The following is a 15836-nucleotide window of genomic DNA, read 5'->3' as shown; positions in this document are numbered from 1 at the left end:
AACAACAGAAAACAAGGGCAACTATTCAGACACAGAGACTTCCATTGCCAAAAGCACAGTGCATTCCTTTTCACCACAAATAAAGTTTTACAATCACGGTGTTAAAACACAAAGCAAGAACACACTTCAAAAGTGCAGTTTGGGCAGACTAGTCAATATTTTCCACTGAGCAAAAAAACATTTTTTTTTTTATTTTTTTTTTTACAGAGGACTCCCACAGGCCCAAGCGAGCGCTCGGTCAACTTCGGTGAAAAACGGCCCCGTGTTGTAAACACCGTCGGACTCGTTCGCGAGCGAGAACAAGGCGAAGGACCGGCGGGGCGAGCGGGCGGAGGGAGGAGGGAGGAGGGAGGAGGACTCACCTTCACTTTCTGCTGGTGGTGGTAGATCTGCCAGGCGATGTGGACGTGCATCGCGCACCACTTCCCCGGTTTCTGAGGAGGAGAACAGAGCGGCGTTAGCTTCAAAGCGTCACTTCCTCCATCCCTGCGTCCGCGCGTCCTCAGCCGCTTCTGCCTGGGCTGCGTTTCCGCGTGTTGGCGGGGGAGGAAAAAAAAAAAGAGGCTCGCGGATTTTTTTGGTTCTCGTAGCAGTGAGGAAGTGCCGAGCTCCTGGGGGGGGGGGAAGTTTACGCTCAGACGCCCGCTGTTCGTCTGATACCCCGCCCGCGCCGCGTTGTTTACCGCGAGCCGCGTATGAGAGGGCAGAAGCTGGCTCTGGGCACAGATGCCATCCCCTCCCGTCAGACCGCGCCGGTCTTGCCTAATCTCCGTTTCTCCCTTCACACCCGCGCGGGCGAGACAGCGCACTTCAGTCCGAAAAAAGGGGGGGAAAGAAGACAAAAGAGCACTTCAGCGCCGCTCTCGAACAAGAACAAGAAAAAGAAAAAAAAAAGAGCTTGTTCATCTTGTTCGTTTCAAAAGCCGACCATCCTTTCCATATTCATTCCATCGGCAGAGCGTGTTCGCTGATGCCCTTTTGTTTATATTCAAATCTTTGCTGTGGTTTTGTGTGTGTGTGTCTGTGTGCGTGAGTGTCTGTGTGTGCGTGTGTCTGTCTGTGTGTGCGTGTGCGTGTGTGTCTGTGTGTTTGTGTGTGTGTGTCTGTCTGTCTGTGTGTGCGTGCGTGTGTGCATGTCTGTGGTGGGGGGGGGCAACGCTCATTGACTGCTCTTCAGCACATCCACGGTGCGTTGCAGACGCTGTGCGGCGGCTGGGCTGAAGGACACCTGTACAGCAGGCTCGGCGCTGTAATGAGTTTCTGCGGGGGGGGGGCGGGGGGTCCTGGGGGACGGGTACGGGAAGGACGGCGGTGCGAATAAAGCTCTCTTACCCTCAGAATGGGGCGAAACGGATCAGCCAGCTGGAAAAGAAGAATGACAGCTCGGTTACCCTCCTGCCACTCAGACAATGTTTCCAATTAACAGCCGCACATCACTTCATTATTGGCTAAATTAAAATGTTAAAATTTCCCTTTCAAATGAAGCGTTCCTGGGAATAATTAGGCCGTATTTATGAATTTTTTTTCGCTGCCCCTCCGCGGTCCCCCCCCCCCCTACTGCACATCAACGCTGACAGGCTGTTAAACGCGCCTGACAAAATAACTCCGCTCCGCTCCTGGCGGGCTCGGCTCCAGAAGGTAATCTCCTGTAAACAGGCGGAGCTGCGTGGATGTGCTCGGAGGGGGGGGGGGGGTAAATCAGACGTCAATTAATTTTCAAAACTCGACGCGCCCGTCGAAGCGGTGGGGTGGTCGTAACACAACAATCAGGGCACCTCCGACAGACGGGCGTGTCACACGGTGAATGGCTGCGTGGAGCTGGAGAACAGAGAGAACGAGCGGACTCTGAAAGCGCCGGTCGAAATAATGGCGACTCTCGCCCTGCTGTTATTAACGTCTAGCGTGCTGCGTAAGTCAGGAACGATGACAAGTTAAAGACAGAAGCGCTCTTTTCTGACAAGTATCATCGGGGGTGTGTTTGGTTGTCTGACGAGTCGCACCGGGGTACCGAGGTGTGTTTGGTTGTCTGACGAGCCGCATTGAGGTGTGTGGTTGGTTGTCTGACGAGCCGCACCGAGGTGTGTTTGGTTGTCTTGCGTGCCGCACCGGGCTGCGTGTTGGGGTCAGGAGCTCACTCACCCGGGGGTCCTTCTGCAGGAGCGTGTGCGGTACCGCACCGGGTCGCGACGCCACGTCCAGCGGGTTGGAAGTCTGCGGAAATGCACAGAGACAGTCAGGCGGTACGCACGCGCTCAGTACTGCACCTACAGCACAGAGACAGTCAGGCTGGACGCACGCGCTCAGTACTGCACCTACAGCACAGAGACAGTCAGGCTGGACGCACACGCTCAGTACTGCACCTACAGCACAGAGGCAGTCAGGCGGTACGCACGCGCTCAGTACTGCACCTACAGCACAGAGACAGTCAGGCGGTACGCACGCACTCAGTACTGCACCTACAGCACAGAGGCAGTCAGGCGGTACGCACGCGCTCAGTACTGCACAGAGACAGTCAGGCGGTACGCACGCGCTCAGTACTGCACCTACAGCACAGAGACAGTCAGGCTGGACGCACGCGCTCAGTACTGCACAGAGACAGTCAGGCGGTACGCACGCACTCAGTACTGCACCTACTGCACAGAGACAGCCTAAAACTCTAACGCAAGGCCGTCCTTGTGAAAGGTGAATTTTAAGGACCAAGCGTGGGTCAGAGGGGCTGAGAATACCCCGTCCACCAGCAGGCTTTTGAGATTTTCCTCCCCCGAGTCGAGCAGAGATCCACTGGCTGGTGCTAAAGCTGCAGTTATGGGGGGGGCAGTGGGTCTTATTGGGCCGAGTGAATCACCCTGTTCCACACCAGAGAACAGTTCATCTCAAGGCTCCAAACACAGTAAGCAGCATCACATTTATGACAGAAGAGCACTTTCTTATAGGTATTACCAACTATGCCTTTCAGTGCACAGCAAGTGAAGAAGCAGTACGCTCCCCTTTCAAATGGGCCAAAGACAGCAGGACTGAGAGAAGGGAGAACCCCTCCCTGACTTTAGGGGGGGTCCCGACGTACCTTGGGCTGGAAGGCCCCCTGCACAGAGCCGAAGGGCCCCGTCGGGGGGATCATGGGGGGGATGCCGGACACAGCAGGAGGGTAGGAGTGAAAGAGCTGCAAGGAGACAGAGGCACGGGGTTAGCGCTCCAACGCTGGCGACTCACGAACCAATCAGAGAGCAGAACGAGGGCACAGTGCAGCTGTGGGTGGAGCAATGCATGGGATGGCAATGACAGACAGAACCCCTCAATACACTGCACACAAGCTAGCCAAACGGCAGTGTGTTACACACACAATACATTAACTCATTTACATGAAGCCATTTATACAGCCATTTAGATTTACACTGGATATTTTCAATGTTAAACCAGGACACGCTGGGTCACTGATGCGAATCCCCAAATTTCAGCTACTTGAGCGCTAATAGCTCCCCCTTGTGGAGAAACTTGACTCTGCTAAACGTGAATGAGTGAGTGAGATAGACCATGAGGGACCTCAAAAAAGGCCAAAAAATACACTTTATACTGAAATGTAGTAGATGATCGGAAGGAAAATAATGCCTTGCAGGGCTTAAGCCTTTGATATAATAGGCACCAGGTATCCTACTCTGAGATAAAACCAGGCTAAGCACTTGCTTGGACCAACGGGGTATTTATTAATCTACCTCAATGAGGCCTGGTTCATCAGCTGTGGCATTTATCACTTAGCCCAACAACACAAAACAAAGTTTCTCTGGGTTTAAACTTCCAAATTATTTCTGCCGTTTTGAGAGAGAATAAAAACTGAATTTCCAGCTCCGGCTGGAGAGAAGCACAGAAAGAACCGAGACCGTTTTTTGTTTTTTTTATAGAGGCGGCCTTTGAACTGTTTAAATCAAGTTAATGAAAGACTTCCACTTGCAGGGGAGAAAAACACACAATTTCAATCAACAATCATACAACAGCCGAGACGCTTCCCACCAAACCGTATAATAAAAATCAATCCAATTCCCCCCGAAGCCACAATGATACACTATACAGCCATTACGCTGATGATGCAGACGTATTTGGAACAGGGTGCTTTCTCCAACACGCCTGATTAAAATTAATGGTTATTATAATGAAATACAGTCTGATGTGCATAATTGCCGCTCTCAGACTGAGCGCGTGCAACAGCTGAATCCGCGGCGGGGCGGCGGGGTCGGCGTGCGAGGGGAGTCGGGGTCGGACGCTGAGCGGCTAACGCTCGCTCGCGCGCGGACTGCGGGCCGCTCGGCTCCAGACGTGATTCGGAGAGGGCGAAACGTTGACGCCCGCCGTGCCTGGATTATAAAAATGGCGGCGGTGGCCATGGAAACGTATGATGTCAGGAGACGGAGGCTCAGAGAGAGGGAACGCACAGCGCTTGTGCACGCGGTCACATGATCAGGGTTACGCCCACACACACCACCGACTGAGTTTCGTGCCCCCCAGGAAAATGGCCACTGATGCAAATGAAGTGTTTCGCCCATTATCTTTTTTTTCCTCCCATCTCCGCTTGTCCCCAACAGAGTTTGACATGAAGATGTTTCTTACATTTTTTTTTTTTCTGAAATGGAGCAATCTAAACTGAAAAGAAAGATCATTTGAAAACCATAATGACCCAGGTTTCACATGATGTATGAGTCAAGCTAAATGAATGGCTAGAAGACACAGTGAAAGCTCCCCCCTGAAGGTACTGTGATGTGATGATGTCAACATTGAGGTGGTGCATGCAGAGACCACTGCACAGTGAGATGGGTATTGTAGTCTGACAGACAGGCATTCTGGATGGGTACTGTGCTTTGGAAACTACACACTATAATGACTGGAGCCAGTGAATGGGATGAGCGGTAAGCACAAAACTCTACAAACACGCATTTTCAACTCACACTGTGTCTGTAGAAGGGATCGACTTTTGTAGGGTATTTGTCAAACTGTAAAGGAACAACACAAGCCAGAGCCAAGTATAAGTATATGTCTAGCCAAGTATACATCTATCACAAAGGAGGGAAAACAAACATAACTGGAACATTTCATTATCACGCAGTACTTACAACCAGAAATCAGGCACGCTCATTTCAGGCATAATTTCATTTTCACAGATGAAATACCGTGGCATTTTATATCCACGGAAATCTACGGCTTTTAAAGGGTAACATTTCAAATTCGAACATCTGGACACACACATTTTGCTTCTGGAAACAGAGTAACCGGGATAAACATCGCCTCTGACAAAAACAGAAAGCCCCTTTCACTCCTGACGGAATTCGAGCGCCCAAAATCAGACGAGTCGAGCGGTTTGGAACTTGTTTATGTATCCACGGAAACGGGCAGGGCAGAAACCCCCAGCCCCCGCCAAATAAACGGCGTTTTAAACGAGGCACAAGGTGAACACTTCCACGCTTGCGTATAAATTACGCGGCTCAGAACTAGCCTCGGATTCTTGTTCAGGCTGTCACAGCGCTGACAGGCTTTCACCGCAGCAGTACAGTTTCAAAAAGAAAACACCGGGGGATGGGTGGGGGGGGGATTTGGGGGGGGGGAGTTCTGCGGCGTGCGCGAACGCTGGCACGCGAGGCCGTTTCCGTTTCTGCGAGACGCAGCGCGGTTCTGAGCGCTGCGGGAAGCCAGCGATGAACAGCACATTTCCAGCCCTAAGTGCTCGTTAAAGAATAACATGATGTCAGAGGACGGATGAATGAACCGCTGTGAGCCTCTCCAAAGCTCGGCTGCCTCTGGGCTGAACGACTCGCTCCAAACAATAATTGCCCGCGTTTAAAATTTGGGGATTAGGAGGGGGGCCGGGGGGCGGGGGGGGCTGACACTCTCCAAAGAAAACAAGCAGAATTATTTCACCCCGAAAAAGCGCTCCGATGCAGTTGTTTTGAATAAGGGAAAAAAAATAACATGATTATGACTGAAACATACAGTATCAACAGACATGGTCCAAACCCGCACCCTCAAACTCCATCACCCAAACTCCCCCCCCCGTTCCACCCCCAGGGCCCGCCCCAGACCCCCCAGGCGGGGTCGCAGTCGCGCTCTACTCATCCTCACATTTCTGGCTGGGGTACGCACCATGGGCGGTGCAGGGGTGGGCATGATGGCGGAGGGCGGGAGGGCGTGGGGGAACGGGGTGAAGGTGTGCTGGTGCGTGTGCTGGTGGGTGTGCTGGTGCTGGTGCTGGTGCTGGTGCTGGTGCTGGTGGAACTCGGTGCGCAGGTAGGGGGGCGGGCCCAGGGACGCCCCGCGGTCGGCGCTCTGCGAGGCCAGGAATCGCGTGTTCAGCTCCTGCCGCAGCAGGTCTTGTTCTGCGGGAGAGGTCACATGACCCGGGTTACTCTCCACCGCACACACAGACACGCTCACACACAGAAACATGTACACACACACAGACACGCTCACACACAGAAACATGTACACACACACAGACAGCTCACACACAGAAACTGTCACACCACAGACACGCTCACACACAGAAACATGTACACACACACAGACACGCTCACACACAGAAACATGTACACACACACAGACACGCTCACACACAGAAACATGTACACACACACAGACACGCTCACACACAGAAACATGTACACACACACAGACACGCTCACACACAGAAACATGTACACACACACAGGATCCTATACAGGCACACGTTTACACTCAGTCAACACTATTACACAGCAAAACTTCCAGTGTTAATTCAACTCTTAACACAGTACATACGAGTCCAATAGGGACCAGAGTAGGACCATACGTATATGAGTTGATATAACACTGAACATTTAGCTGTGTATCCAGAGTGACTTATGTAAGCCGGGCACACATACACGCAGACATAGCATTCACACACACACACACACACACACACACACATACATGCAAGCATTTACAACTGTGCATGGACACATGAGCACAGCCTATAAAACAATAACAGACAGATCCAGGGCGCATAGAGTGCATTCAGTCCCCGCTCGGCCCTGAGTCTGCCTTTTACGATGGGGGGGCTTTCGATTCTTCACACACCGAAGCTGTAACTTAGGCCCGGGAGCCCAAACAGCGTGTACCAGACGCCTCGTTCCGACTGGAACGACGACAACAGGAGCCGGCGCTAACACAGCTGCTCTTAGCCCACAGCACACGTGAGCCGCCCCCTTTTTGTTTTTTTTAACCACCCTTGCGAGGACCCTCCAGTTTGGAACTTGGCACAAACACCAGACCAGGCGAGGACACGCGTCCCCTTCCAAACGCATTCCCCCCGGAGCGCGGGGCGCTGAAGGACAATTGCCTCTGAGAGATCTTCCTTTAATAAATTATCTCCTAATCCCTCTGTGATGTCACACTGCCTTCTCAGCCCCGGGTTCCGCAGGGGCGGGGCCTGTCAGCACTGCCGGGTGATTGACGGCTGAGTTATTTGCTGGATTTATAGGGAGGTCGGCTGCCGTGTGTCACTGGGGACGGATGGGGGAGGGGGCGGGCGGACGGCGGGGGGACGTACCTGAGTAAGGACCTCCTGCAGGGTGTCCGGGGACCGGCAGAGTGCTTGAGGTGAGCGGTGGAGGTGGAGGCAAGGCCGCCGGAGGCGCGAACATATTGGGGTGCGGGGAGGACTGCAGCGGGGCCGGCGGGAAGCTGTGGGCCGCGGTCTGGGTGGGGAGGGGGAGGGGGAAGGCCGAGCCGGGCGGGTGCTGGGGCAGGTGCGGGGGCTGCTGAGGGCCGTGCGGCTTGCCCGGGGTGCTGCTCCGGCTGCTGCTGTGGAGACAGAAGACGGGACGGGTGAGGGTCCGGGCCAGTTTGGGGGCGCCCCTGAGGAGACACCACCGTTTTGGGGGTGCCCCTGAAGCTAGCCTCCAAGCCCGCTGCCCTGGCATCTGAGCGGGAACTCGCCGTTACCGTGACGACCCGGGCAGCTACAACACCCCGTCCGTCTCGCAGACTAACGCCGCGCCTGGCGGGCGGGGTCCCCAGAGCCGCGGTTTCCGCCAACAGCCCCTAGCGACCGGTCGCCAGAGACAAACGCAAATTTCCAGTGTGAAATAGCCGTCTTAGCACTTTGCTCCAAATTAGCGTCTCTGAGACGGGGGGGTGTGGGGAGGGGGCGGAGGGATGTGTGGGGAGGGGGGAGTTGGCGGCAGATAGCCTGGCTCTGTCCGCCTCGCGCGTGGGCCGTCTCCCCCAGAGATGGCGGCCGGCGTTTCGGCGTCTGACGCGCTAAACCCCAAAAGCTCATTTGCGCTAACGTCTTTCCCAGCTGTCCCGTTATTATTCACAGTCAACAGCAGCCATTCGGGCTGGGGGTGGGGAGGGGGGGGCGTTCGCTGAACGAGCACGTTTGCGCGTGAGAGATGGAAATTTTACACAGAGCGGGGAAATCCCAGGGAGGAAGTTCATGCAGAATGTTTCAAGATGGCGGCACTAGCACGGGGCTCAGCTGTACGTACGACATACGAGCCCCTGTGACTGGAGGAAACAAACGCAAACAGACGAAAGTGCTGAAAGTTAATCAACTGAAGACGCTTGTTTCTCAGCTGGTGCGGAGAAACAGTTACGTCGCTCGGCAACAGAACGTCAACAAAATGCAAATGTAGATTCCCCCCGCCCCACAGGCAATGCAGCGCTACGTGAAATGAACAATGCTTAGCGATGAAACCTTACACGCGTAACACATGATTAAAGGCTTGTGGGATATAGCTGTGGATACATTGGGAGTCTTTACTGACCTGACTGCCAACAGGTAATTCAGCACAAACTACACTGTATGCCTGTGCCACTGTATACTTACGTACATAGCGGCAGTAGCATAGCTAGTACAAAATACATGCTTAGGAGATAACCCTCACAACAGGAGTTCACATGTACAGCTAACTGCCCTAGTAAAGCTATGCTTCCACAGGAAGGTTAAGGGTGAATGGGCAGCTGCTCAGTACTCACCTTATGCAGTTGAGGCTGTGGTTGCTGCCGTAAGAAGACAGAGGCCTGGGGAGGCAGCGGGACGGAGGGCGGAGCTGCCCAGGCTGGCTGTGATTGGCCGGGAGGGCGGGAGAGGGCGGGTGCGGGTGGGGTTGGGGGTGGGAGGGGGTCGGGGGTGGGACGGGGGCTCAGGCTGCTGGGGCGGGGCTCGGGGCCGGGGCGGGGCCGCCTGCGGGGCCTCGGGGCCCAGCGGTCGGGGCGGGGCGGCGGGGGACCGCGACGGCGGGGCGGGCTCCGCTCGGGGCGCCCGGGCCGGGCTGGGGGGAGGGGGCGCGGTCGGGGGCGGGGCCTCCGGGGCCGGGTGCTTGGGCGGGCCGGACGCCGGCTGGGGGGGGTCCTTGGCGCTCTCCTTGCTCCGCTCCTGGCTGCGCTCTAGGCCCGACACTTTGGGGACGCCCAGGCCTCGTGCTTCTTGGCTGTCATTTGGGGCGAGCGCGTCAACGCTGAAATCCGGAACTGGAGGGGGGGGCAGAAAAGAGAAGGGGGGGGCACGTTAGAACCACCAGGTGAGGCCACAGACACCTCTCACACCTGTTCAGCCACAGGCCAGGACTTACACACAGCTCCGGTTTCACAGCTCTCGTATAAATGGAAGAAAAATAAGCTCGACAGTGTCACTTTGCGGACATTTTGACACTCAATGCAGAAATGACTCAAATACAGCCGAGAGTCGGACTGAGAGGGTGACTGGTAATTGGGCTAGCTGACATGCTCATTTGCGGCAGCAGCCCCCCCCCTCCCTCCCGCTCGCAGACACCAGCGCGGAGCTGACAGGCAGCCCTTTGTGACATCACACAGGCCCCTCCCACTCCTCCGGGGGGGGACAGGGACGGCACACAGCATCTGGCTCATTTAACCTCTCCTCCCTCCCCAGGAGAGGGGGCTCCCCGCACCAACACCTGTGTGTGAGGACAACGACCCCCACCCCCCCTCCCAAACCCTCACCCACAGCCGCCATCTTAACCGTGGCAGGTTATAGCCACGGCGTCACTGTCCCGGTAGCGGGTCTGGGGGCCCAGTTGGCAGGATAAGTTCCTCTCAGCCGTTTTGGGACGGGGACCAGCTGACCCGGCTAAATCGGCGGCGGCGGCGGCGGCGACCTCGGCTTGGACGAGGACATCGAGCTGCGCGCCAGCTGCCATAACAACGTCTCCCAGAGCAACGACAGATCGAGGAGGGGGGGGGGGAAGAACAAAAAAAAAAACATCCACGCAGATTTATTGTTGGGAGCGACCCAGCTGAGGACTTGGCACTAAACGGCTCCAGATGAATTACGCGCGCGCCGCGGCGGCGGTGTTTACTGTAATCCCTTCGCCAATATTAGTGCTAACAGCTCTTCAGGCCGCTCACGCAGACGCGATACAAGGACAGACGAACGTGACGGTGATCCAGCGCCCGGTGCTAACACAATCACCCGTTACGCGCCGCTTTAAAAAAATAAAAACGTTTAAATTTTTTTAAATTGTTTTAAAAAAAAAAAGGGGTTTAGCTTTTTTTGTGTGTGCGTTAAGGCTCAGCAGCCCCCACTAATACATGCACGGGCGAGGTCCCAGAGCTGAGCGCGCGCGGTGAAGAGCGGAGGCTCATGGGAAACGACAGCGCATATAACCCGTAATTAACTGCGTTTTCTCTCCCGAAGCCTGGCGGGCGCACACCGCTAAGCAGCTAAAGCTCCTCTGAGCGGGGCGGCTGATTGGTCCGATTCCCCCGGCGAGCGCCGCCTCCACGGTGAGAGCGCCTTTACGGCTTCCATTACGGATCGGTAAGCCCCGCCGGGGGGGGGGGGGGGGGGTTCCTCCTGTGCCCTCCCCCGGGATGGGGGGGGGGGGTCCACTGAGCTCCCAGCCGAAGACCGAACGCGGGACGACAAACTGGTCCCGCTTTTCAGGGCTTAAGTCCTCCGGCGGTAAGACGGCGGGCGCGCGTGATGCGATCATCGGGGGTCATGGCGACGGCGGAGGACTGGGATCAATGCCCCCCCCCCCCCCCCCCCACCCCCCTCCCCCTCTCTCCCGCGGGGCTGTCGCTCCATCAAACATCTGTTGTGCACGTCGCCTAACAATGAGCTCTCCGTCTCAGGCCCGCTGTCTCCAGGCCAGAGTGCGTCGCGCGTCGATGGAAAATCGATAGAGTTAAACCCTCCTTAGAAACGAGGCGTGTCGCTGCTTTTTTTCCCTTCTGGAGATCAGTGGTGACCACGAGACACAGAGGAAAAACAGGAGAAAGATACGTTAACATCGCACGGCGAAACGCGTTCGCTGAAGTGGACGGAACGTTCCGGTCTCAGAGACCGTGAGGGAACGCGCGGAGCGTTTAAGTTTGGGAAAACGAGACGGGTCGACTTCTCTTTCGGGCAGACAGAACATTGTGCCCAGTGCAGCCATTTTGTGACACAACAACAAGTCTGCTCTATGACTGTTCTGCCCAGCACGTTTTTCCCGCCTAAAGTCCAGGGGTTTCCACGACGACCCGCAGTAGTCCCGCGGCAGACGCAAACAGGACGAATCCCCGCCACGCGCAAACGCATCATTCCCTGCCCAGACTTTTTATGGAAGGCATCCAGGACGTAATAGATGGAAGAGGTTCTGGTTTCCCCCCTGCATTTCCTCAGCCCGGTCCCCAAGGTTGTTTCCTGAATGTGCTAACATGGGTAAAAAAATGAAGTCTATTCTTCCCGTAATGAAGACTCTGGGGCCCGCCAAATGCAGGAGATCTGTAATTCACTTCCCCCGAGAGTTCATTTGTCAGTCTTCTTGATCCCAGGAAACAAATATATGCAGCTCCCCTTCTGTTTAAAAGAAAAGAGTCCTGCTGCTTTCATGCAAGATGGAGAAAGGGGGTTGAGAAGAGGAGGGGGGGGGGGGACAGAAAAACAAGGCAGGAGGTGGACATTGTGTATATTAAAATGAAGTTGCGGGCTTCACAGAGGACACTGCTGGAGAAAGGAGAATTTTTCGGTGAAAGGGAGGGGATTTACAGGATCAGGTGCCTGAGAGGGGGGTCAGCGCGGGCCGCGTCTAAAGAAAACCAATTATAAACCCCCCGTGTGCGGGGACAACCCGGGGGGGGAGTGAGGGAGAGAAGAGCCCATTATCCAGGGGTGATCCCGGGCTAAAGCTAACAGGGGTATTAGAATCTCAGAAGTGCCATTGTGGCAGAATGAGAGAGGAGAGCCACTGGAGCTCGGAGCGAGAGCTCTGGGGATGCATGCGGTTAGCAACTATGCAGCGAGGGGCCCTGCTGGACCCGGCCAATCACAGCCGGACTCTGCTCTGCCTGGCCAATCACTGCCAGGCTCTGCTCCGCCGGCCAATCACAGCCGGGCTCTGCTCTGCCTGGCCAATCACAGCCTGGCTCTGCTCTACCGGCCAATCGCAGCCTGGTTCTGCTCTACCAGCCAATCGCAGCCTGGTTCTGCTCTACCGGCCAATCGCAGCCTGGCTCTGCTTCGCTGGCCAATCACAGCTCGGCTCTGCTCCGCCGGCAGTAAGAAGATTATTAATCCCATTTGATACAAACTAAATGCTCTTAATGGAGCTTCTGCCATACACTCATAAAAAAGCACCAATTTCCTCACAGAAACTCCATCGTCTTCAAAGGCAAACACAAAGTAAACTAGCTATGAAACAACAGCATAAACTAAATTTCATAATTATCATGAGCTTGGCTATATCAGTATGCAGTAAACCAGGCATAATGAGTTCATACAATAACCATAATGAGGTAACAACATTTGTGTAAGGAACCTAAGATGGCCCACAGTGTGTTTTAAAATTTCCTGCAAATGTCGTATCACCTTGTGTTCAGTATATCTCCCTGTGTAGATGTGAGGAACTGGATAATTGGGAAATTTACAGTGTCTGGAACAGAAGCATTGCTAAAAATAAAACAAAAAATAAAAAGGGAACACACAATAACTGATTCGGAACACTGATCCTGGGGCTGTTATTCACACCACAAAAGAAACCCAGACAAACACGCTCCCAGCCAACACACATGCTAAAGCACACACAATAGTGCACACGCTCCCACCGACACACATGCTAAAGCATAGCATATCTGCGTTTAAATCGCACAGATATGGTCCTTCAGTGAGGAAACAGGGAAGGGTTTAGTGAATAATCACACTGAACCAAACAAGGGGGCATAAGGAAAGCAGCAGGCCTTCAGGTTCTCACATGCACGTGTTAATGCTAAATAAAGGTAAAGGAGCCATTTTGGTAAGAGCAGAGAGTCTTACTGTGGCCTGGGGTTCTGAGGTCCGTTGGGGTAAAGGGGGGTGTTTACAGCTGAGATCCAAACGGAGCTCTTGGGGGTCATAAGCTCGCTCACGGCGGCCTTTTACCGCAAGATTCCGGAGCCCCCCCATCCCCCCCCCCCCTTACGGCTCCGCCCGCAGAAGCCTTCCCCTCGCCCCTGGAGACAGGCCGACAGATTTATGGGGAGGAGACCTCCGGGCGATCCCAAAACTCCGGCCTGTCTGAGGCCGAGGGGGGGGGCCCCGAAATAGCACCCAGACGTGCACCTCCATACCTCCTAAATTACCCTGGGCAGGACAGCTCCGAACCGCGCCAGCGCTCACGGAGGCAGGGGGGGTTAAGGCCAGCCCCCAAAACAAACGCGCAGGAAGGCGCCAGGGCCCGAAGATACGGGCCAGACCAGTCCGGCCGTCCTCCTCTTCCCCCGTCCTCTCCGTTTGTCCTCCCCCTCTTCTTATTCTCCCCCGAGCGCCGCGCGCGGGGACGTCCGCTAACGCGAGCGGGAGCGAGAGGCCCCCCCCCCAGCCCGGCGGGGACGACGCAAACGCCTCGGAGGGCGGGGCCGCCCCGCTCGCTTAGCGTCAAAGCTCCCAGCATGCAGCGGGGGGGCTCTGACACCCCGGCTCGTCCTGACACTCGGACGCTCGTCCGCGTTAGCCGCGGCCCCCGGACTCCGCCTGACGCTAAGCCTTCCTGAGAAGGGGAGAGGTGTCACAGTAAATATCGTCCCCCTTCGCCTCCTCGACTGTCATACAGGGGCCTGAGCAGCTTCTAATGCGCTGAGGGCACTGCAGAGACCAAGCACAACATGGCCGCCCATAAAAATCCCCATTCATATTCCACCAACATAAACACAAGGACGTGTTCATATCTGACACACCTACTGTGTTACCGCTTTTCTCTTACTGTCAACACATTGTGTGTCAGAGTTACTACTTTTGTGTTACGAATACACAATTTATGTACTACAAAGGGAGATTTTTTTTACCACAGAATGTTTGAAAGTAACAAAGTGTGCCATCCTTAACCAGACGCGTTTAAAAAAATGACGTGTCGTTCTGAGAGTGTATCGAGTCACAGAAATGAAAATTCGAAGGAGAACCGGAATTACGCAGCCCAGTGTTAACCCTTCAGAGAAACACAGTTACTGGTGGTGACCTTGCGCTGTTTGCCGACTTCCCCCTTTCCCACGGGTGAGGAATGCGCTGGCGGGCCGTCTGGCACCTGTTGAAGGGCTGTTAGGAGCAGGTGGTGAGGTGAAACCTGCTTAGTAGCAAAGTGGCGGGGGGGCGGGGGGGGGGGAGGGGGGCGAGGCAAAGCCCAAAATGCCCTCGTCAGCAACCCCGGTGAAGCCTTCTGTGGGTGATGCAACAACACGGTAACATTTCTGGCGCCCCAGCTACGCTCCCCCGGCAACGCACCTGGCAAACGTGCGCTGCTGTGTCCACAAAAAAAAAAAAAAAAGCCCCAAAAACAAACCGCCTCCTGGACTGCTGATAACCGCAGCCACCGCTGCCTCCGATCTGGCAAAGCGGAATTCCGCGTTTTCCGCGTGGCAGACTTCCTGGCGACCCGCTAAGGGGATTCCCCTTCCCCCTGCTCCGCTTCACCGAAAACCGCCGTCACCTCGTTCGCGTTGCGGGCCGCGCGTCCGGGTTTCCCAACGCCGCGTCCCCAGTGCGGGCTGCACGCGGGGCTGGGAGTCGGGAGGAAAGACCTCGTCTTGTCCAGACGTCGCCGTGAGCTTTCCCCTCCTTTTTTCGGTTCTACTACCCACCTCCCCGCAATTACACGCGCGCACAATGGCTGCGTTGTTTCAGAAACCGTACAGGAACCTCACCCCCACCCCCCCCCCCCCAAACTCCCCTGCTCCAACCCCAACTCCTTCCTCCCCCCCCCTCTCCCCAGAAACGTACAAATAAATTCAGGAAGGACCCGCAGTTTGTTCAAGTCAAATCAATGAAAATACACACGCAGTCAAACTCACGCTTCGCCCTGCTGAAAGGCGTTCCGTTGTGCATGTGTCAGCCCCTGTAAACATTCATTATAATCAGAACTCGCTGCGGCGGGGGTCTGGAAACTCCTTTACCGTCGAATGTGCGTCAAACCCCAAAAAAAAAAAGGGTACCGGTAATTACTACATTCAAGCTACGCATTCTTTTTTTTTGGCAACAATGTTTAATATTACATTACATTACAGGCATTTAGCAGACGCTCTTATCCAGAGCGACATTGTATCCAGTTATACAGCTGGATATACTCTGGAACGATGCAGGTTAAGCACCTTTGCTCAAGGGTACAACAGCAGTGCCCTACCGGGGAGTCGAACCTGCGACCTTTCGGTTACGAGACCAGCTCCTTAGCCATCATGCTACACCGCCTCCCGTAACAGAAGGTCGAGTCATGGACGAAACCATGATCACATGGAGCGCTCCCTTTTAGCCAGGAACGCGTTAATTTTTTTTTGCGAGAACGAAACTCTGGGGCCGCCATTTTAGCGAGATGCGTTTATATCCAACACAGCGTCTGTGCGCGGAGACCCCCGGGGCCGCCATG

The 15836-nt window shown here is 55.1% G+C and overlaps 1 protein-coding gene across 1 annotated transcript in view; it reads right to left on the bottom strand.

Annotated features, from left to right (window-relative positions):
• auts2a (activator of transcription and developmental regulator AUTS2 a) overlaps positions 1-15836 on the bottom strand; it is a 554127-nt gene that overhangs the window by 9917 nt on the left and 528374 nt on the right. Inside the window, 9 exon segments of the mRNA XM_064352323.1 lie at positions 363-434; positions 1333-1362; positions 2140-2211; positions 3065-3160; positions 4935-4979; positions 6103-6356; positions 7550-7803; positions 8983-9112; positions 9115-9477. Coding sequence (XP_064208393.1) covers positions 363-434; positions 1333-1362; positions 2140-2211; positions 3065-3160; positions 4935-4979; positions 6103-6356; positions 7550-7803; positions 8983-9112; positions 9115-9477 — 1316 coding nt within the window.

Source organism: Anguilla rostrata, chromosome 9 (genome assembly GCF_018555375.3).
Source record: "Anguilla rostrata isolate EN2019 chromosome 9, ASM1855537v3, whole genome shotgun sequence".
Lineage (NCBI taxonomy): Eukaryota > Metazoa > Chordata > Actinopteri > Anguilliformes > Anguillidae > Anguilla > Anguilla rostrata.
The sequence above is the reverse complement of the archived record's forward strand: the minus strand, read 5'-3'. Positions and strand labels throughout refer to the sequence as shown.